General features: G+C 46.2%; 1 protein-coding gene across 2 annotated transcripts in view; it reads right to left on the bottom strand.

Annotated features, from left to right (window-relative positions):
- LOC144149424 (signal-induced proliferation-associated 1-like protein 2) overlaps positions 1–23,667 on the bottom strand; it is a 137,895-nt gene that overhangs the window by 28,139 nt on the left and 86,089 nt on the right. For both annotated transcript variants that reach the window (XM_077680987.1, XM_077680986.1), the window contains exons 15-22: positions 20,774–20,888; positions 17,489–17,626; positions 14,042–14,157; positions 13,213–13,380; positions 11,610–11,673; positions 8,144–8,309; positions 3,755–4,017; positions 481–655 (exon numbers count right to left, since the gene is read on the bottom strand). In XM_077680987.1, the coding sequence (XP_077537113.1) occupies positions 481–655; positions 3,755–4,017; positions 8,144–8,309; positions 11,610–11,673; positions 13,213–13,380; positions 14,042–14,157; positions 17,489–17,626; positions 20,774–20,888 (1,205 nt within the window). The remainder of the gene's footprint in view (positions 1–480; positions 656–3,754; positions 4,018–8,143; positions 8,310–11,609; positions 11,674–13,212; positions 13,381–14,041; positions 14,158–17,488; positions 17,627–20,773; positions 20,889–23,667) is intronic.

Here is a 23,667-nt window from a genome sequence, read left to right as displayed (position 1 = left end):
GTGCATGTAATAATGTAATGTAATGTAAAAAGGAGCATTTATCTGGTGAAGGTCTGCCCTGTGGTTTGCCCCTCCTATTCAACGCTGAGTTAAACCAGGAGAGTAACAGCATTCAGCTAACAAGACCTCTGTATGAGGCGCGAGAAGTCGACTCTTACATAAATGCTCCGCAACGAGAGCCTCGAACGCAGGAGTAATAATTTTTCAAGGTTCATATTAATCTTTCACGTGCCAGAGTCAAGCCCCTCTACCAAATCGTTTAAACACCACTGGTGATCTTAACCCATTCACCGGCACTCTCTTCTTATGACCGCCATTGGAAGCACAACAGCCACGACGACCGGCGAATTGAGTTTGTGAGCTCGACTCAACAGCGGAACACCTCTATCCAGTCCGGCCACTGCAACAGCCCCGGTTCACGAAGATTTTTGTGACAACACGTTTTCCCTTTCCCCCCGTGGTGTGAACAGCGGCACTGACCGGCGCTGCTGCCCGCCCCGAGGGGCCACTCGCTGGAGCTGTCCGACTGGTAGTCCGAGTGGGCCGGCGGAGGCGGAGGCGGAGGAGGCATGGCCTGCACGGTCAGGCAGCAGCGGTCCAGACCGAGAGACGAGGAGCCCAGGCTGCTCAGGTCCCCCTGGCTCCTGTGGTGGTGCTGCAGGGGCGGCAAGAGAGGTTCGAAATTTAAAATTTTTGGGGTTTAACGCACCAAAGATACAGCTGTGCAGTGAGGCACGCCATAGTGGAGGGCTCCAGTTTGATTTTGACCACCTGCAGGGACCTTTCACAGGCACCGAAGTATTGACAGACAGGCGTCCTCACTTCTCAAGTCCATCCGGAAAGCGGCCACCCCGGCCGGGATCGAACCCAAGTTTTTGAGCAGCTAGGGAGGTTCAACCACGACGTTCCATTTCCAACTCAAAATAGTTAGTTCTACATTGCACTTCTGCTTGGTGACAGGATCCTCTCCACACCTGAACCAAGCTACAAGATGCTAAACCACCCTTATTTACAAAAACACTGCCTAGTGCTGACCGCCCTAACGAAGCATTTTTCAAATAAAAAAAAAATAACCCCAAAAATAACAAGAAGAAAAAAAGAATAGCCGGGGCTCTCGCTTTGGACGTAAGCACCCAGCAGCAACACTACGCGCTATGCCACACAAGACCGGACAGCAAGCTCATTTTGTGGCAGTGTTCAAAGCTATCCGTGAGATGGCACTAGGTGTAATGTCCAATCAAATAGAAGAAACTTTCTTGGTAGGATGGCCCGTGCCTGCATTGGCGCAATGGGAAAGTAGATTAGTAATGTCTGCACATGCCAGCCTGTGACCCGAATGCCCATAGCAAGAGTCGTTTGTTGTTGACTCTCTGGTTGAGTCCACTTCCCCAGACTGTCCAACTACAAAGTTCCTCTCACCATACAAATGCTGCCATCTGCCTTCGTCAATACAAATTAAAACTCTTGAATCCCACAAAGTAGTCATAGTAACCTGCGTTTGTTTAGTGCCACTAGGCCAACAAAGGAGCAGCAACGCCAACACAGTGGTTGAGTTGTTTTAGTGTTGTGTAAAGTGGTGTGAAGTGTTGTGTAAAATATTGTCGTGGATGTGATGGGTTTAAAACTCTTTAGTGTGTCGGTGCATAGAGACCTCGATTTAAAAAAAAAAAAAGAAAAACACAGAGATGCAAGTTAGACTAATGACCATGTGTGTGGGAGTGTGCAAAAGATGACAGTATGCTCAAAGCTACCTTCCTTTCTAAGGGGCTCCGACCTCACGTGCAGTATAAAATGCGGTTCAAAAAACCTGATGTCTCAAAGTCAGGCTAAGAGGCATTTTCTTGTCATCACGGGTTGAAGTAAAGCCAAGCGTTTTGCTGTGGGAAAGATAGACAGCGCCTGTGTTTGTCAATATGCATTTGCTGTGGAGATGAGGACCTCACCAACGAAAATTGTTTTTACGAGTGCTTTGAGCGAGATCTCAACGAGTGACATGGCAGTGGTTTGTAAAAAAACTTGCGCTGCAGTGTATATCATAAACAATTTCCCCCTGCTTTTGTCTGTAGCTGCCGGAACACCAGAGAGGGCATATCGCGTCCAAGAAAATTGGGTTCTTTGCATACACACATATGTACAAACAAACTTATCACTCTTTCCTTCTTTTAATGATCAAGTGCATCAGATGATGCCTCAGTGCTCCGTATAAAACCTGACGTACAAAACCTGAGAAAGCTTCTTTCGAGCCTTGTGATTCGCTGCTTTGTAAAGCACTGGGGATGACACTGTCAGAAACAAGGACATTCATAGTAAAAAAAAAAGGCAGCAGAGTTCCCTGTCAACCGTTTAGGCTCAACCTGTCCAAAAACATCGGATGAGCTGGCATTCAGTTATGCCAACGGATATGCAATGGAATTCAGAACCGCACCAACAACCATGACAAGAAAAGAATACTACCCACAATGCTATGTTGTCTTGCCTTTTCTTGCCACATTTGTAAGCATGGCTTTCAATTCCACTGAATAGGCACCAACTAGCTGGAGTCACCATCTGGGGGGACACTGGTTTTGAGGACATTTTTGTTATTTTTTAACCTACGTGCTCGAGGTTCACACATGAAGTGTATTTCAACATCCTGAGCCCAGACATGCAGTCAGTTTTCGTCTACGTGACGTGTAAGTTCAGAGCTGTGCAACATAATATGCCATTTTGTTTAAAGCAATTTTTTCATTATCTGCCTACGAAATACTCGAATACTTTTTGTCCCTTTGTGCTCCAGAAGGACCAGGGAGAGCAACTATACCACAGCAGTAATTTTAGACTTGTTTCTGCAATTGCTGTAAACTTATTAATGCCGGGTCATCAGTTTCCAAGGTTATTGCAAAACAAACTGCATAAAAAACTGTGCTAGCATAAACAAATTCCATATTTTTGTAGTTTTGTTGCACCGTTCATTCTTAGGCTTTTGAATACAGCAAAAATTATACCAATCTGACCAGCGCATCCCAAGATATTGTACCCGAAAGTTGATCTCGTGGAAAAAAAAAAAATTTGGTTCTGAGAAAACCAGGCTTCCATGCCAGCAAGCATCTTGCTCTTTCAGTTGACGAAGCACAAAAAAACACGTACACCCGGCATCAAAAGTTTCGGGGACGCGATTTTGGAAACCGAAGTCAATTTCTCTTGTGTCCGAGGGCACAGCCCCTAATTTTTATTCCCAAGCAAAGTATTGTACTTCGGTGTATCATCACAATACGCATAGCACGGGCTTAGCCACCACGCAGCTGAGAAATTTCTTTCGATTTTCGGAATTGCGTCCTGGAAACTTTTGACGCCTAGTGTACATCCCTCCTTCACCGTCCTCTCTGTTGCCTGGCTCACCCGAACCATGCGCCAGTATCGCCGGAGGTTGAAACAAAATTTACACAACTTCACCCTGATGATTGGTTTCCCCTCTGTATCGGGGTGATGACATGTCATCTTACCAAAAAGGACCAACATACCTATGTTTTACACTCGTGGTTTAATACTAGCGCTGCTTAGGGCAGGCACAAAATACTTTTTTTTTCCCTGTTACACGTGGTAACTGTCCTAGGCAATGTTCCCCCCTCTGCTTTTCGTCCACCAGCATTCTAATCTTCTTTTCGTCCCCTCGGCAGCCTTGAAGTTAACTTCCTCTCTGATACCCATAAATCCTAGGGCTTCTGGAAGCCGAATGTTGCCCTCAAGTAGATTTGGATGGTACCTCAATGCCTACCTGGGTGTCCCTGGTGGCGGCTGTCGGGTCCAGGGGGCTGTGCTGGCGGCGCGACGACGGGTGTGCCACCAAGCCACCGGCGCCCACCGCCCCTCCGGCTCGCATCCGCTGGTCGTGCGAGGAGGAGGAGAGCTGCGCCAGCGACAGCTCGCTCCGAGACACCACCAGGGGCCCCGGCAGGGGCTCCAGCAGCATGAGTGAGACCAGCGAGGGACTGCTGCCCCCACTGCCACTCCGCGATGGAGGACCCCCTTTTCCACCACCTGCGAGGAGTCGTGCCAGCGGTGGAAGCGACGGAGACAGTCTTGAATGTGGCTGGCTGGCTCCAACCACACCACACCAGTTAATGGGCTGTGGAGGCCGATGCAAGTGTCGCCCATTAAAGGAGCCATGAAGACAAAATACAAGTTGGGTTTATTAGAAAGACTGCTTAGTCCCGATAACAATGATACCAATATCATCGCAATCTTCGAACAAATAACGGAGGTATTAAAGAAAACGTGTGAAGCAGTTGCGACCCCCTAGCCAATTTCCCGCAACTTTTCTATGATGTCACGAAACCTTGTTTGTGCGATTGGCGGCTGCCTAACTGACCTGTCGCGACGACACATGACTGGACGTCTGTAATGGGGCCTCTAGCTCCATTTGACCGCATCACTTGAATGCTAACGTGCAGTTAACGCACTGAAAATTATGTTTTATTGTTGGCCCGTGTGACGTCATTCTTGCTCATAACACGTCACTGTGGCGCAAAATTTGAAAGTTTTTAAATACTTCTTGCTTTTTTTTTTTCGTTAAAAAACATCTTTTGTGGCTGTAATGGAGCTGAGTGAGATACTGAATCCTAGTTCTTTCAAATTAAATGAAGTTATGTATTCCTCTTCATGGCTCCTTTAACAGGCCATGCAGACAAATGCGTGTTTTGCTCATTAACTTTTTCGGCTGTGGTGTCCTGTATTTAGTGTCCTGTGTGGTGTCCTGTAATTAACCAAAATTCTTGTTGCAATTTCAGAAAAAAAAACCAAGACAGCTAGATTTTCTGGGAAATAGTTCTGGAAGGATTCCTCTTTCGATACGTATCACCAGTTTTATTATTTTGCAACAGCTGAACGCTAGAGAGAGGAAGGCATCGCAATGAAGTACAAACTGATGTTGAGGTGACCCCTAGGACCGAAGTTCCAGTTTGATTACATAGTTGCAACTCGCGAACTTCTTTCAATATCAGCTTTATTTTGTATACGTGGGCTCGCTGATTTTTAAAGTTTAGAAAAGAATGCAAAAAAAATTTTTTTGCTCCATTTTAAAATTTTAATTGCCTAATGACCTAACTACATGCAGTGCCTCTAAATTGCTGGTTACTAGCACCACAACATCAATTTTTCGTTTGTAAGCTTACAGGATCACCATAATAAGGAAAACACACACAAAAAACCTTTCCGCTAGAAATGAAAAATTCAAGAGCTGAAAGGGTTTAAACGCACTACTCTGTCCCAAAAACAACAATATCGGTTATATCACAGACTTCAAGCAAACAGTGGAGAGATATTAGGGAACACGGAGGAAGCAGTGGCGATTCTCCGTCCACTTTCCAGTAATTTCTCTGTGATATCGCAGAATCTTGTTGGTGCGATTCGTAGCTGCTGACCAAAACCACTGCCAAGACACACGACCGGGCGATTGTGTAGTGGGGCCCTCTAGTTGCGCTTAATTACATCGGTTGAATGCTGATGTGCAGTTAATACCGTATTTTCGCCCGTATAACCCGCCCCTGCACCTAACCCGCACCCCCGCTTTCCGTCGACGAATAAAAAAAATATATCCCCGCGTATTGCCCGCATATTTTATACATACGAGGATGAACCAAATCTACTGCTCAAGCAACATTACACATTTGTTTATGCAAAAGAACTTGCCTAGCTGACTACACAAGTAGATGGCTTGCCACATACATTTTTTTCAGAGGTTGGGGTATTGTTGAGCTGTGTGTGCGAAATGAGCACCGTCAATGGGATAACAGTGGCTTAGCCGCTATCACTGCTGCAGGGGCATCGCGGCCCAACGCGCATTGCGGTGAAGCTGAACCAAAGGAAATACTTCGCATACAATCCACACCTCTACTTCACACCTTAAATTTTCGGATTTTTGGTGCGGGTTATACGCGCGAAAATACGGTACGCAAATAACTGTTTTCAGAGCTGGACCATAAAACATCCCTCGTGCTCATTACAGGCCACCTTGGTGCAAAATGTAAAAGTTTCTCAGTATTTCTCGCGTTTGTTTGGTTAAAAAAGCATCTTTCGCGGCTAGAATGGAGCTGAACGAATTACCAGGGCTAGTCTTTTAAAATTGAACGAAGTTGTAATTTTTTTCCACGGGCCTTTCAACACACTCGACAACGAACTAATGCAAGACAGTGTCATTACAAATGCATGCACGTACGGAAGGGAAATAATTGCCTTCTTCAATCTGCCACTTGAGGGTTTTTTTTTTTTTTTTTTTGCGCGAACACGACATTTTTACTTGAAGAGCAACTGTGCCCTGTACACTGCCTACACTCTTCTGGGCAGGCAAATAAGAGAGACCAAACGTCTGTTCTTGCGAGAAAGTCATTCTATAAGGATACAGATACAAAAATATGAACCAGAACATGCAAAACTGAAAAACAGTGTTCGTAGAGTTCCAATAATGGTATATTTGCCATTGGTATATTTGGAAAGCCACATTTCAAAACTTTGTTCATGTTATGTAGCCAGGTGTCAGTTTGGCCTGCACGGACAGAAATTGCGTTATGTGTATGTTCTAGTTCGTATTTCCGCTTTCGCATTTCACCTGTCCAGGACTGTAGATTCACATGTGCACACGCACACAACTGCACATGTATGTACAATCCCGCCAATGATAAGGAAACAGCATAGGGAACGACAATTTCTTTGCTAGGCCTGATGCTCCTTACAAGAGTTGACAAAATAATTACCAAACATAAGTTGAGATGTGACCTATGACAAAATAAACAATTTTTGTAATGCATGAGTCTCGCGAGCATAATCTCACAATTCCACACACGTTTACCAGCAAGCACAAAAATTTCGTTAACACGGCAGACATTTTCAATGCTTCAAAGCAAACATGCCAAATTTAAACGACCTTCACGTTATTTGTTTCACACAAGCTTTGTGTTTTCCCTCAAGTGGCATGAATTTGCTCGCGCTCGTGCAGTTTTTGCAGATTGATTGATTGATTTGATTGATTGACTGTGGGGTTTAACGCGCCGACACTACACAGGCGATGAGGCGCACCATAGTGGAGGGCTCCAGATTAATTTTGAACACCTGGGGATCTTCAACAGTCCATGCAGAAGCCTGGACATTCCACACATTTTCGCGGACACTCGACAAGTCCGTAATTGCCACGTTTTTGCTGAATTACACCGCTTACACATTTAACCACTTCCCAGCAGCTACTTGCGCCAAACACCACGTTCACACTGCAACAAATGATTCGCAATTACGTTGCTGCCCACAAATTCAGCTTTCCCAGATTCCAATGTTTGGCTCAAGCTACACTGTACTGAGATCGGCACGTCATGTGTACTGTCCAACCCACTCATAACGATATTGGTTACAAGAATATATTTGATATAACAATGAACAGTTGTGGCACCATCAACTTTCATATACGTTATATGGTACAATAAACTGCTTATAACAATGGTCATTTTCCTCATCATTGGTATAACAATTGAGCCTGACAGTATGAGCCGATGTAAGGTATAGTATTTGGAGATCTGTGAGAGATCATGGATGTGTGACCAAGCCTGACTTTCTAAGCATGAAATGAGTTGCGGCATCTTCTCTCTTTCCAACACTCAGAAAAAGTTGGCGCCTTTCACGTAGCCACCCTATCCCTGAAGAAAGGACCTCCCGACTGCCCCTCTCATCTCCTGCTGTCAGCTGGCCCAGGAAGTAAGACAGGCAGGGGCAGCTCCTCAACACTGTCCAGATTTAAATAACGCTACATTGGGGTAAAAGGCCACTGTTGATTACCGATGTTCAAAAGGGCAGAAAACAATGCCACTTTAGCAACATGCAACCTGCCAATCGTTAAAAAAGAAATGGTCAAGAATTTCATGCCGAGACTTCGTGCTATGTGAAAGACTGTGGTTTTTCCTAGGGGCCCTGTGGAGTTGGCATGGCTAAGCCTGGGTTGTCGGCCATGCAGTTACATTTCCGTTTTGTAAATGCTGGGTGAAAACCCCTACACGCTTACAAAAGTAAGTCTTTCTGCCCAACCCTTGATAACAATTGCTGGTTATAACAATGGCTTTTTTGTGGCACTTCAATATTGTTATAAGTGGGTAAGGCTGTATACAAGCAACAATGAGACGCTCACCCGACTGGCCCGATGACGTGGTGGAGGGGGGTGCGACCACTAGGGGTGGCAGGGAGTTGCAGGCCACCTGGCGCGCCAGTCGCTCACTGGGCGATCCCCCTCCGCGCCCGGGAGGGCTGCGTGCCATCCGCGCCGGAACTGGTGGAGGCACCGGCGACGGCCGCTCCTGCTAGGGCGAACGTGCATGCACGTTAGTGGGGGGGTTGTTTACTGCTTTTCGATTGCTTTTAAAGCGGCCCATTCATGGTTGTACAGTTGCATTTTAATACACACTAAAGGGAAATCTGGTGGCAATGTCTAGGCAAGCCTTGCTTGTCTAGGCAAGCCTTGCTTGCAATGTCTAGGCAGGCCTTGCAAGGGGCATTCAATCACTACTTGGCGTGGGTCACCAACCATCTCAAAAGTTGCCAGTGGTTGCAAAAAAAAAGCACAGTGTTATTGTAAAAGGATATTTTAAAGCTGTTTATTTACTAGAAAATTTGAGGCCCAAGAACTGCGTGTGTCAGTTCAAAGCTTCGTACTGTGTTCAATTCAGCTTCGTTCAGTTCAAAGCTTTGTAGTTCAAAGATTAATACAAGACAAAAAAAAAAAAAATTAATGTCACCCTTACGTTGTAGCTTTTGGCTTCAAGAGCGAAAAGAAGCCGTGCGGCTAACCGAGCCAAGTAGGCGAAGAGCACTGCAGTTGGCACCCACGACGGCACACGATTGCAGTGAGAGATTTTTCTCCAGTATAGTAGTGGTTAAAAATGAAACTTTACATTCATCGTAGTAGTGCTGACGCCAATGAGGGACATGATTCCAACAAAAAACGAGAAAAGGCTGAACAGCCCTATATTTGCATTCTTCCTGCCTAATTTTCTGACTCCTGTTTCATTGATATGCCATTTAAAACTAACGAATGAGTTCTCACCCTGATTTTATCAATCTCGAGAACATGTTGAGGCCAAAAAAAAAAACATCTTTTCCAGCAACTCTCACTTTCGTCACTACCGTTGTGTGATTCTCGGTGCAACTTCGCAGCTGCCGAAGTACAAAAGTGAAAAGGGGAACGTGGTCATCCCTCACCACTGCGTCCACAAACATTCTACTTCCAACTACAGTGGACTGGCATTACATTTCTTTTCAGTCAAGAGCAAGGGTAGTGAGTCAGCCAGCGACATCTACTCCTCAGATTCCAGTTCTGTCATTCATGATGGGTCGATTTGGCAGAAAACATGGCCAGCCTTCGCTCAGTAGACATCACGTTTGACTCAAGGCAGTTTGGATGCCTCACGTGCGTTCCTAAAGGTTTCGTGATGGCCCTTGGGTACCCCACTGTGTACTTTGTAGAAGTTTACGGCTGCGAAGTTAGCTTCATTGCTGCTCCACCACCACTCCACAGTTTTTCGCAAGGGAAAGTAAGACCCCTGCAATTGTAGTGTGTTTCGTCGTTGGAGCTCTAGTTGTGAGTCACAAGACAGCTGTAAGTGTGTCCAAATGAGTCCTGATTGTCAGTGAAGCTTCCTTGGCAAGTTTTGTTACACACACACCCTCACAGCTTTCCTGTCCTTGCTGCTCCTCTGGTGAATCCTGTGCGTGGTCTTAAATGCAATGCTGGCATTTATCCAGGCATTCAGATCCTTTGTCAAGGACTACTTGCCACTGACAGTGAGAAGAATGCTTTCCTCCGAGAAAGCCACCTTGACATGTGCTGTCCATCTCTACCTGACAAAACTTCTTTGTATAGACAGACACCTGAAGCACTACCCATTTTTTTTTTTTTGCTGCCCAACGAAAATGTCTATAGACACTAAATAGTACTTTCTTTCGTACAGGAACTTTGCTTGGAACATTGCACTACATAACACAGCCAAATATTTTTTGGCATCCACCTGCTTTCAACTAATATACAAAAACTATCTCATGAATAAGGCAATGCAAATTTTAGCATAAAATTTCTTAAAGCACACTTTGAAACAAACCTTTTATCGACAACGCGGTTCTGTTGCGCATATTTTGCAATGCTATAGAACGCGCCAGAATGTCGATTGCACATTACAAGTCTACGTGATGAGCCATCTTTAACTAAGATGGCTGCAAACAGCCTCGCTTGTTTATAGGACGCAGACATGCAGTTAAGCCAAAGGGCCGTCCGCCAAACGGCAACAAACCTGAAACAGCTTCCAAGAGACATAAGCTACAAAACCCACTGAAGAAATTCCTCTTGTGAAGATTCGTTCGGCATTGTAAAAACCAACCAATGACGAGAACGGTGACTGGTAGGTCGGTAGTAGTTCCACATCTCGTTCTACGCCATATGCATTAAAAAATGATTTTTTAAGCGGCATAAGGGTCATATGGAAGTTCCGTTATTGATGCTCCTTCTGTGAGCTACCTAACGGCAAAGGCAAAAGTTAAAAATCACGTTTGTATGGCAAAAGACAAACCTAAGCAAGAGCAGTGCCTCAATTGAGTCCATAGAAACCAATGCTGCACATAAACTAAAACAAGCAAGACAAACTCTGAAAGTTCTGCCTGCTCTCAAGACACACACACCCCCCTCCCTCCGCCACCTTTGCTAATTCACATAGAAGCACCTCTCTTGAAATGCAAAACAATCTGATGCTGAGAAAGAGGCCAATTTGAAAGCCAGCATTAAACAAAAAAGAAAGCAGCTTCCATGCAGTGCAAAACCACCAAAATTCCTCAAAGGCAGCAAAGGGACACACCACTGGATGCCTGTGAAGGAATGTCACAAAAGGTCTGAACAATGAAAAATGCTAATGTAGAGACCAAAGATTGAGAGTAAAGAGAGCGACGCGTCCAGAATTGAAATGAGAATAGTGTATGCAGAGGAACGAAGCCATAACGCATGTGCAGACGCAAGGCAAGAGTGGTGTAGGTAAGGGAGGCAGAGTGTTGAGTGAAGCCTGAATTAGTCGATGAAAAGTACCGCAACCAAAATTGCCCCACTGATACAGCACTGCTCCGCACTACGGCGACTGAAGCAACACAATTGCCATGTGTGTATTGAAGAAGTGACCTATCCACAGTATTGGCAGGTGCGGCGCTGCGTAATAAACGCTTCTGTTCTGTTATCACTAGTTTCATGTTAATTAAATACAGATGTGGACCTAAAACAAGTATGAATGGAGTTTGCTTCATTATCAGCAGCCTGATGCTAAACATTGATGTGAACCTAAAACATAGAACATATGCATAAACAGACCTCGACGTACAGCATTTACAAACTCATATCAACATACACCTCCTCAGTGCCACTTCTTCCAAATTTCAGGACAGCTTGGTTGCACTAGCACGTATGAAACAGAGTGGCACGTATGAAACAGACTGCAGGGCAACGTGTGAAACAGAATAAAACAGACTGTATGAACCGAGCAGAACAATGTATGTGCCCAATACTGCGTGCCGTAGCCGTCCTGACAGCTCCGTTGCAACTGTGAGGGGAGGAATGAAATACTCACATCTGCCGGTGCCTCGCAGGGCCTCTGCTGCGGCTGGCTCACACACCGGAACTGCATGTCGCTCCTGCAAAAGGTGGTACGGGCACGCCGCGGAGAAAAAGCACGACCCAAGGGTCAATTCCTCTCCCAAACCAACTAGGCGCCAAACAGGTGATGGACAGTACAGTCAAACCTGGATGCAACAAACCTCTATGGAATGAATTCTGGATTTAACAAAGTCTTTCATTTCCCCGTTTCCACCTTTGAACCTCTGTGTAACGAAGGAGTTGCGACGGTTGACTTTGATGTTACGGAAAGTACCAAAAAGCAGAAGTGATGCTTCAGTTACGTTTGTGAATATGGGGCCCCGTAGTAGCCGCAGCTGCAAATCACGCACCTTGCAGGGAAAAAACAAAGTGGCATCCAAGTCACCACCGCTAGTTTTTCACCATTCGCGTGTTCTTCTTGTCTATTGCGGAGCGCACAAGTTCGCTTTAATAAACATTAATTTGGACAAGAACCCTGCTCCTTCCTTCGAAGCGGCACAACACAAACAGGCCCACTCTTACTCTGAGCCAGAGGCACACTACAACACACGCACCGACAAAACGACTGTTCAGTTATGTGTCCCCGCAAATGGGTGATGAATTGACAATTCCAGCAGCGCCGAATCCGTTCGCGCTCAAATGCTGCGACCAAAGAGTAGCAACGCATTATTTGTTATTCACTACTTCTCCAGCAAAGTAGAACTGGGCAGCACGAGACAAAAGAGACAGATTTCACAGCCCAAACGACTCTGTTCTTGGTGGTCACCCCCGAGTTCATACGAAAATGGGTTCTTGAATATCCTTGTTCGAGAGAGAAAAAGAAAGCGTGGCTTGAAATGCCCATAAATTTGCAACTCTCTCAATTTTAATGGAAAGTCTGGGTTGAGCTAGAACACCACTGGCTCACCAGATTTTTTTTTTTTTCAATTAAAAGCTGTAAAATGTGCACGCATGTCCCAGCAACACCAAAGTGGCTGCAATAAAACCGCAGCTATGCAGCAGCCAACAAATTCCACTAACGTACCGGAAACAGAACAGCCTCATCACCTGTTACGCACAGAATTTTGAAGATTTCAAATTGGTGTTTTACCTGCCAAAGCAACCCCTGGCCTCTCTCAATGAGGTGCTCTGTAACAGGGCCCTGTAGATTAATTCTGACCACTTCAGGTCCTCAATGTACATTCAAATTTCAATGCGTACTGTTTTCTTCCAATATCTCGTTTAGAACAGGTACCCAAATGTGGATGTTGCTTAAAAAAAATACAACACTCGACTGGAACCTTCAAAAGTTTTCAGCGATGGCCCATACTGTACCACGACTGCCCGTATTGCATCGCTGTGCAGCGGGAAATTCAAAAGTTTCTCAATAGTTCTGGCATTTTTTCCATTTAAAGGAGCGTCTTTCGTGTCCGGAATGGACTAGAGTCAGCCCAACAAGGGCTACGTCTTTCAAGCTGACCCAAGTTGTATTTTGTCTTAATAACCCTTTATAAAAAAAGAAGCGACAAGACTTTTCCCCCCCACTGCTCAGCTGTCTGTGCAAAGTCCCCCAGCAGCCCCTCCCAGGGGTCCCTCACCTGGCCCGTGCCTTGGCGTAGGAAGGCACCTGCTGGCCGACGGCCGGCGCCTGGCCCCTGGGGGAGTTGACGCTGCCCCCTCCGCCAGAACTGGACGACGATCCGCTCAGGTCCGACGCGCTGTCGTAGTCTGCCCCGAAGTAGCTGCAGTTCTGCAGCGGGCAGCCCCTGTCCGCACCACGACGTGCAGAGAGAAAGGGACGCAGCAAAAAGGGGCTTTAGAGCACTGGCAGCACTCAATAGGGTCTCTTAGCTACCGCACCTTCTCGCGATTAGGTCACAATTTCTCTTTTTCCACAAAAAAACTGCCAGTGATGTATGTGAGTGATTTTGAGCCTTCGTATTGTCACGGTCAAAAACGACGCAGCAACCGACATGACCACACACAGTGGGTATCCTATCATTGCAGCGCCACCTTCAAACAAAAATTTGTGCTTATATGGCAGCAGAGGCCTCATGAGACGATGTGGTAAATGCCCTAAGAGGAAGCTGGTTTACCCGGCTACAAAATCAGTACACGCGAACCAAAGCCACAGTCTAGGCACCATCAAGGGTAACAGAGTGGAATCCTAGAGAAGGCAAGCGTAGCAGGGGGTGGCAGAAAGTTAGATGGGCAGATGAGACCAAGAAGTTTGCGGGGATAAACTGGTCGCAGTTGGCAGAGGACCGGAATAATTGGAGATCCATGGGAGAGGCCTTTGCCCTGCAGTGGGTATATATAGACTGACGATGATGATGATGAAAGCCGATGACGGGGCAAAGAAGAAGCGGCGCCTCCAGTGGACAAACACCCCAACCACAGGGGCGGGTGGTGGCCTTGCCAGCTCACCTGCGGGGGCTGCCGTCCTTGTGCGGGGGCACCACGGTGACGCTGACCATGATGGAGGTCTTGAGCAGGTCCACCATCTGGTCGTAGCTCAGCGTCGCCACCGCCACCTTGCAGATCTGCGGGATTGTTGCGGAAACAGGGTAAGAGACGGACACCCCCACGGTGCAATGAAAGGTCACAGAAGAGACCGACACCCCAACACCACAAGACGCCGATACCGTCGTCCGTTTTTTTTCCATGGGGAAGAGAAGACGTCTTCGAAACACAGTATGACAAGGGCACATTTTAATAGAAATTACAAATGAGATTGCAACGCAACATCCCGCTTCCAAGTCACTGCATGCCAGGCACTTAGCGCCATCAACTGGTTAGCTTTGAACACAGCCACAAACTTCCCACTCAATTACTGAGCGAACAAGCTGTATGTTTGGCATTTGTGGCCAAGTGGGTTGCATCGTGGCCTCCAACACTTATGTCCTGGGTCCGAGTCCCAGCATTTCCCCCCATGTTTCTTTTTATTCCCGTTTTTTTTTTTTAAATGAGAAAATGCTTCTTTGGATCAGTTCTACGCATTCTTCTTGTTTAATATGGTGGCCCCATTAGGTCAATTTAGGTGCCGAGAGAACCTTATCTCTACGTTTAGTTAAAGTTATGCCTAGCCCAAAAGTGTCCCGCGTGCACTGACTTGTAAATGAAATGTTGTGACAACAACCCTTGGGACACCGCCACGTCATTCTATACAATGCCTTCGTGCACGGGGGAGGCTGGAAACTGACACCTGCCTTGTTCCCTTCCTCGAATAACAATCGAACGTGGAGGTGGTTCGGTTGCAATCGCGGGATGCTCATCACTAGCGAGCACTTTGCAGGCGTGAACAATAGGACGCGAAAATACGACACCAACCACAATCATGGGCCACGATGAGGCACTTCTTCGGAAGCATGTGGGCAGCGTGAATAATACGTAGCAGAAGGAAAGCTTGCACTACAGTCGCCGTGGACAAGCCTGCGCTATCCACTGTGGTCTCAGAAACAAGTAAACACGCAGTAACCATACACCAACCACACTAGAAACAGCCAGAACCGCTTCCGATTTTAAATTAACGGAAAAGCTCTGCCAAAACAGCGGTGCAGTAGTGGGCATCCTTTATTTACCAGTCCTGGAGGGTGTACGGACAGTCCGAGGACTGTGTTCGGACCGGAAGTCGCATAGGAATGCACGGAAAAATCAAGTACCAGATCGCGTCTTGGGCAGTTCGTGGATGATCTGTGACTGATAATCGAGGAGGCCCAGTATTAACTCTATGCGGCGGCGGTCTTTACCGGAAGCTGCCTTAACATGTAAACATCTGAAAACAGAATTCAAAATGGCGGCCTGATTCGACAGCGACGGCTCGAAAGAAAAAGGTCTTATTGACGTATCGCAGATTACTCTGTGCAGTGGGATAAAATTCACGGCCTCTGCAAGGCGTACTCGCCGAAAGCGCGATTTGGATGAAACTTGCTGAGCAGATGGTGCAGCACAAGTGCATTAGCGTGCGCCAACGCCTCTCGCTTTTGCAAAGCCAGGGAATGTTCGGAAACTCCACTCCAAAATCAAATTCGATTCGTATTCGAATATTTTAGTATTTGCACACCCCTAGTGGGGTGTGCAAATACTCGCCTAGCCAATGCTTACTTTGAAGTCCTCAACACCCACAAGGCAAACAAAATTCAGTGCCTTTTGCTTCCACCGTTTCCACTGATTGGTATTTTATTTACCCTCATTTCCACAAAGCACTTGTACGCAACCTTTCAAGCTCTTCAGGCACCGATAGCGTCAAGTTCTTCTGCTCGGCTGGTGTTCCCGATGCGAGTGCTTTCTCTATAGCGACTTTACACTTAAGAATGGTGGACAGTGAACTTGGGAAAAATTCCAAACTTTGCCGCAATGCCACTTTTCATCTGTCCACTTGCTACTTCTGTCAAAATACATGCTTTATCCTCTAATGACAAATTATTTAACTTTTTGCATGGCGGGGCCACGTCAAAAAGCATGCTACATACACAACAGAAAGCTGTCGCCGTAAATCAAACACTGCCCCACGTGCACAGCATGAACTACGCAGTTGCAAACTGCTAACACTACTGCACTGACGACCACAATGCCAGACACTGCAGAGACGCTGTGCGGACTGACGGGATAATTGAGCCAGACTCAACTGAGCCTTCAATTCGGATTGCCTGCAGCTGAAAAGCTTCAAGCCTTTTGCTTCAAGCCCATGAAAAAAAACAACCATTCTCATCGCCATCCCCCTCGAGCAATGGCGGCTGCCATGCTCAGTCATCAGCGGCAGTTTCTGGTGGTGCCAACACGAGATTTTTAACTTTGTTGACGTAATTTTACGTATAAAAAAACACCCCAGAATGTTCAAACCTGTGTTGCTTGTACGGCAAATAATTTTTTTAAGGGGGTACAACATGGTCTTGAGGACCGAAAATTTGCCAAAAAAACAATTTTCTGTATTAATTTTATTTGCAGAGCACACGTACCAAAGAATGTACCTGTAAAATATTATAGCCGTGCCATAAGTACTTATGGAGCTGCCACCCTTTGAATTTGCCCAAACGGCCATTTTCACACGTTTCCAAGCTTCGTGCCTTGTTTTCCCAGAAACAATTTTTTCCTTCGAGGTCAACTGTCGGGTACAGTCGAACGATGTATTTACAGTTTTTTTTTTATTGGCACTGTGGGGTATTGCCCACCTATATGTCCCGTGACAATATCTTGGGATGTTCTGGTGAGATTTGTATCATTTTTGTTGCATTCGAACGCTTATGAACTGAACAGTGCATTAAAACCACAAAAAATGTACAGTATCTTTTTGCTAGCACAATTTTTTATGCAGTTTGTTTTACGAAAACCTTGGGTAATTGATGACCTGTCATTTAATAAGTTTACAGAAATTGCAGAAACAGGTCTAAAATCACTGCAGTGGTATAGTTGCGCTCGCGGGTCCTTCTACAGCACAAAGGGACACAAAGTATTCGAGTATTGCATAAGTAGTCAATAAAAAAATTGCCTGAAACATAACGGCACAACATGTTACAAAACTCTGAACTTACAGCACGTAGACGAAAACTGACTGCATATTTGTGCTGAGGGAGTTACAATACACTGAATTTGTAAATCTCAGGACATAGGTTTAAAAAATAACAAGAATGTTCTCAAGACCAGTGTCCCCACTTAACCTGGAATGCATGATCAAATTTCGTTGAGGCGGAACGGCATTCAGAAAAAGTGTTCGTTCTGGTGAGAATATTCATGTATTGAATCCTTTGGGTCCCTGACGGGGAATCGTAAATCCTTCATTGAAGCGGCGTTCATTGTAGTGGGGTCAGACTGTACAGAAAACGTGTACAAACATTTGCCGCCGCGGGAGCGAGAGAAACAGCAACCGTCACCCACCTCGAGCAGGCGGCACCCACGCCTCAGTCCGGCCTTCCAGGAGAGCCCCTCGGACTCCACCTCGGTGACCAGACCCTCGGACTGCACGTGGAAGCCCAGCTGGCCCACCGCGTTCCGGCACAGTATCAGCTCTTCCGTCTGGAGAGGGAAGGGGAGGGGCAAAGAGCAGGCACGCTCGCTCAACAAAATCTGCATGCACTTTGCTACACATGCGCCTTTTGTAACAAAACTTGCCAAATAAAACTTACTTTTCGGGTTATGAAACAGTAAACTAGATAACGTGTGCCTACTTTTCCACTGCTCTGTCATGACTTACAGCAGCAGACACAAACATCTGAGTACCACTTCAACCTGCTATCAACAGACGGGAGGCTAGTCAGCAAGCCCCGTGCTTGCCCCCCGTGCTGCGGCCAACCACAGACCAGTTTTTAACCCATAGGGTCTATGGGGAGTTCTGCAGCTGGTGCATACAGACTACCGTATTTTCGCACGTAGAACCCGCCCCAGCACATAATTCGCACCCCCACTTTCAGCTCACAAAAAAAAAAAAAAAAAAAAAATCTTTGCGTATTGCTTACACATTTCATACAGGAAAGGCTGCAACCAAAGCTACTGCTCAAGTGACACATCACATACTGTAGACAGAAAAAGCGTATATTTAGCAAGTAGAATACACTAACTGCAAGGCGAAAGCCCCAATTCACTAATTAAATTCAGTTGTTAGAGTGCACTCATCCCTGTTTTTTCCTCCTTGTCCTCGTATGTTTTGCACAATCACTGCCATGGAAGGCTCAGTCAGTGTTACTGCGTGCGAGCGTCCCGGCACAATGCGCATTGCCGTGAAGCTGCAATAAAAGAAAACCCCGCGTGTTATCCGCACGCCTGGCTGCCACTGAAATTTTCACATTTTTGGTGCGGATTATACGTGCAAAGATACGGTAACTCTGGTTCAACCATTACCGTCATCATAACGATAAAACCTGTACATCAAGCTTCATCAGGCCTATACAGGGTAGGCACACAGTAACTTCCGGCAAAGAATGTGCAACCGAAGCTCTGGAGCAACAAAAAGTTCCTTGGAGCATTTAGTCCTGTGTTGAGGGCAAAAGCATTACGGCTTTTCCTGGCAGTACTTATCGAAGACTTCTTCGCTACTGCATTGCATTTGCATCTCTTTCGTAGTCCTTTGGCAGGAATTGACAGGCAGACATTTCTACTCGCAGGCCGTCACATTCGCCTGGCACATAATATGACGTCAAAACGTGTCCACCCACCCAACTCTTTCACGGCTGGCAAAGCGCAGTGGGAACACAGTCGGCTTCTACTCTGGAGACGAAGTGAAGTATTTTTTTTTAGAGTAGAGCTTTCTACGTCTCACCGATGGAGTACCGTATTTACTCGCATAATGACTGCACTCGCGTAAAGATCGCACCCATGCAGTTCCTCGTCAAAATACGACTTTTCTTTATCTCCCGCGCAATGATCGCACCCTGAACTTGCCGCAGTCATATGTCGTATGTGTGCCAAGTCTAGATGACAATAGTCGTGGTTAACTATGTTTCATCCTCTTTCAAAGCGGCCACGGCTACGTTATTGTCGCAGACTTTCAGACTTCAGCGATATTGGCTAGCATGAGTTCATTATTCGGACGCTAGAAACTCTCCCTAAATGCATATAATGTACTCACAAGCTTGCTGCATCACCAGCCGTGTCATATTTTGATGTCCCGCACTGTGACAGCAGTAGCCACTTATTTGTCGACCTCTTCTCACCTTGCGGCAAACTCATTCCGGCGGGTTCCGTAATTCATTAAAAAAAAAAAAAAAAAAAAAACTGCATTTTGCGTCACTTTGCAACGCGGCTGGCGGTGGTCTGTGGAGTTTTTATTATGTTTTTATTTAATCTGTTTGTTATGTTCACGAGATCTATCGTAAAACTTCTGAACTGCAACTTCCTTGCGTTTTCTGCGCTGAAAGTTTTTGTCGCAAAAAATTTACCTCGTGTAATGAGCGGCACCCCTAAATTTGCATCATATTTTTTGGGAAAAAAAAGTGCGATCGTTACGCGAGTAAATACAGTACGTCGAGCCGAAAACGCTCTGCAGGAGAGCCAGCGTTCTCTGACAATGATGATGATGATTGTGGATGTAGTGAAAGAAAAATAAAACGCTTCCTCTCGTGGTCAGAATTGAACCTCGGCCCCCTGCGTGGCTGAAGCAGACGTCTCATCCAATCACGCCATTCAGACACAATGGAGGCAGTCTAGATTGGTAGAGGGGTGCATGGACGTGCCAAATTAGAAAGAAAAATCCTGCACCCATCCGTCTAATGATGACCATGGTTGAACACAGAGTTTGTTCAAATGGCGAAAGATCAGTCAAAGCTGCTGCAACCAAAACACCAAACTGCGTGCGAGTCAAGGTCACAGCTCAATGAGTGAAAGTCCAAACCGTCTGCGACTCAGTCGAAACTCAGACGCCAACCACGGAATCCCTCATGAAAAAGCTTCATGTTCAACCATCATCATCATTATGTGGAGGGTACATGATTTTCATTTGCTCTTTACAGGGGCACCCATTTTTCATACCAGACAAGTAACAAAATTTCCAAATAAATGAGAATTGGTGCAAAGAGGGCCTTGAACAAAAAAAAAAAAAGGAAATGAATTAATGTTTATTATTTGTCAAAGCAGAGAGACAATCCACCCTGCAATAGATACAGACAACTAATACGTAGTCCTTCCTGTATGCACACGGTTTCAAACGTGATAAAACTCCTGCATTTTTGCCAGATAGCAGTATGCCAGCAACAGTTTTTTGGAAGATGAAATTCTTCTGTAAATAGCTTTCTTAACCCTGACTCATTGCTATATGTCTGACGGCTGGCTTCATGAACCTCGTTCTCACAATTTCTCACAATTCGAGCTTACTACGTCAATAAATATTCTCAATTTTTTTTACTGCAGATTAGAGCAGCTACTAAATGTTACGAGCATTATGTCATCATCTCATAAGCAAGTACCATCCCAGAGACGCCCAAGCAGTTACGCAATGTCGTTCGAGCCTTTCACACCGATGTGATTTCATCACAAACTGCTGCAGAACCATTGTTTTACCATCCCCCGAACCAATCTCCGCAGAAGACCCACAGAAGAAGAATCTGAACATTCGGACAAAGCACTTTCGTGAAGTTTGCAGATAACCGTGGAAAATAACGGCCCTTCGTTTGGTCTGACTTTCGTCTTCGTTGCTTCGCTCAGGTTCGCCTACACCAACTTCCAACCCACCTCGCAGCCGTTGGTGACGCAGGCCAGCCTGGTGACGATCTCCTGCACCTCGTCTGCGTCCGAGTCACGCGTCCGGAGCACCAGGCACTCCCCTTGGTGGTAGAACAGCTTCAGGCTGACAAACAAGGGTGGAAGGGGCACGGTTAAGCAGGCGTTGGAAGTTTGGTTAAGGGTAGTAGGGAAGGGGCTTTGCAAAATACTGCCTAAACACAAGGTGTGGTGTTGCTTTGCATGGTTGGTCGCTACATAGCTAAGGGAGTGGATTTGCCGCTGCTTTGTGGAGTTTAAGGGGACGTGCTCCTCCAAACAACTTTTTTTTAAATAATGAAGTTAGGAGGCTGAAATTTTCACAGCTTATAGAGATTGAGCTCCTCTGGTCATATATGTAATCAGATTTTGAATAGCTGCTCTGGATAAAATGTTACGCAGCATGACTTTCAGAAAAATGGCTTTTTTGTGCACACTTTTTTTTATAGTAAAAATTTTTTCTGAAACTTTTAAAATAGCCTAGGTGGTTCCTTATGAACTGCAGAGTGCACAAATCTACCTGAAAAAGCCTCATCATCATTTTCCTCGCTACGAAAAAAAAATGACTGGTAGTGTGCCTTTTTTTGTTCTGTATATTTTTGTTTTATGACCGTCAGAAATATCTAAGGACACAAATTGCATAATGAACAAGATTTGTGCACTCTACGTGTTATAATGAACATCTGTGCAAAATTTCATCCTGATACGACAACTTTAAGTGGGAAAATAAGTGTGCACAAACTCAGAAAACGGACCAAAACAACAAGCTGAGAAAAACGCAATTGAAAGTTTATTTCTTTGGCAGATTCAGAAATTCTTGCTCAAACAACATGAAACTTGGTGGGGATACAGTCTGAAATGTCCACATTGAGGTACTAAAACTAGAATGCTCCTGCTGCATAAGTTGCACCCTCACGGTGTTTGCTGGGGTAGTCCTTGGTGTGGGACCGTTTCACCAGGCTGCGGCAATGGGGGCTAGCCTTAGCAGTCAGCTTTGCACACATCTGCCTGACCCTCCGCTGGTCACTTGCATTGCTTAGTCTGACCAGTTCTTCTGAAGGGAAGATTCCCAGTTCTTGGAGAACTTGCTCAAAGCTAGTGTGGCCTCTGTTGAACCACAACCCTGTGAGGGCAGTGGCAGTCTCCACTACAGTGAACTGCAGGTTGTACGATAGCGTCCTGTGCCAGATGCGCAGTGCTGCTTCCGTCTCCATGGCATGGGATGAGCAGTCAACATTTTTTTCACACACAAGAGGCATGAAAGGCTTGCCACACTTCCTCCTCTTGCTCATCAAGCTTTTGGTGGCGGCTAGTACAAGTAGTTTGACAGCACCTCAAAATCCAGGCAGAGACCAGTGTCAAGAGAAATGGCAGTGCCAACACTGTTGTGGCTCGTGTCTTTGCTTCTGCCAAGTACCATCAAAAATCACACTGAGGTCAGTCTGACCAGCTTGCAACGCAGTTACTTGCCTTGCTTCAGCAAGATTGTCAGAGACGCCTTTTGTGGCCGCAACATGAACTTTCTTGGCAGTGTTGTAGAACGTCTTTTGATGCTGTGGTTTTGGTAGACCAAGAATGGCACAAAACCTGCATAGCTGATCGTGTCCGATGCCAACCGCGCGTGCAGCGAGTACCGCTTTCACATTGACGGCGAAACTATCACGGGGAGGCCGCAAACCGGAACTGCAGAGTTCCGGTTTGCGGCCTCCGCGACCGACGGCGGCAGCGCGCTGCGACGAGTAAACAGAAGAAATCACTCCCGAAGCCACTCCCGCAGGGCACTTCTCGTTTTTGCACTTCAGTTCCAGTACCGATGCGAGGCCCTTCCGCTTGTTCGCAACCTCGACTACGACGAGTTCGCACTTCCCGCACGTTGCGCACACGGCGGCACTCAAGGTCAGTCAGAGCGCCGACTCCACAGATAACTGCACCGCTCCCGTGGCTGGCTGTCTCCTCACCTTGGAAGGCTGCCGACTTCTTCTCCGATGCGCTTATAAAGTCGATATCTTCGCTGATAAAATCAGCCCCGCCTGGTAGAGCCGCGCTTGCAACGCTTGAAGGCCCGGCGCCGTTAGGCCTCACGGTGCCGGTCGTGCCGGCATTGGCCGTGGTCGTCACAATGCTGCGCCGCTTGCGCTTTCCTTTGTACCGGCATGAAGTACGCTGCTTCCGGCGACATAAGTCACGCTTCTCCTCACCGTTCACGATTAAAAACACACGATAAGGAAATAGAAAAGATAGCGCGAAGTAGCGAACGGAACGATGCGGGCGATGGCGGCTCACAAGCGGCAAGAGCCAATGGCGGTCCCGCTTTCGCGTCACGTGATTTAAATGCCCAGTGGGAGCTCGCAAAACAAGCGGGAAGAAACATTTTTTTTATTTTTTTTACCCGGAGATACGAAGCTGGCGAGCGGCTCAATCGAGAGAAGAAGGCTTGATCTACCTCTCTCAAGTGACCAAAATGGCGGCGAGCCACGCTGCCGTGCGGAATAAATTCTCAAACCTGGCCGAAATTTGGCTTGATTGCGCGATTTCTTGGGTCACCGCGAGTCATTCAGACACATTTTTCACTAAGTTCTCGTTCGTATTTCGTTTTCATTTTTTTACCCATGAAAGAAGGATAGTCAAAGATGCTAATGCAAGGGAAAACAAAAAATCGGTATATTTCGAAAAAATCGCGTTTTTTCGACCCGCGTTTCCCCTTAAAGGAGCCATGAAGAGAAAACACAAGTTTGGTTCATTCAAAAGATTGCCTCGTTAGAATCACACTGACACCACTTTTAACGTAAACTTCGCTAAGATAAGCTACATAATTAGAAAAAAAAGAAAATGGCCATGCGACCCGCTAGCTCATTTGCCACGACAGA

Source organism: Haemaphysalis longicornis, unplaced genomic scaffold (genome assembly GCF_048455015.1).
Source record: "Haemaphysalis longicornis isolate Haplotype H1 unplaced genomic scaffold, Haemaphysalis longicornis Haplotype H1 scaffold_8, whole genome shotgun sequence".
Lineage (NCBI taxonomy): Eukaryota > Metazoa > Arthropoda > Arachnida > Ixodida > Ixodidae > Haemaphysalis > Haemaphysalis longicornis.
The sequence above is the reverse complement of the archived record's forward strand: the minus strand, read 5'-3'. Positions and strand labels throughout refer to the sequence as shown.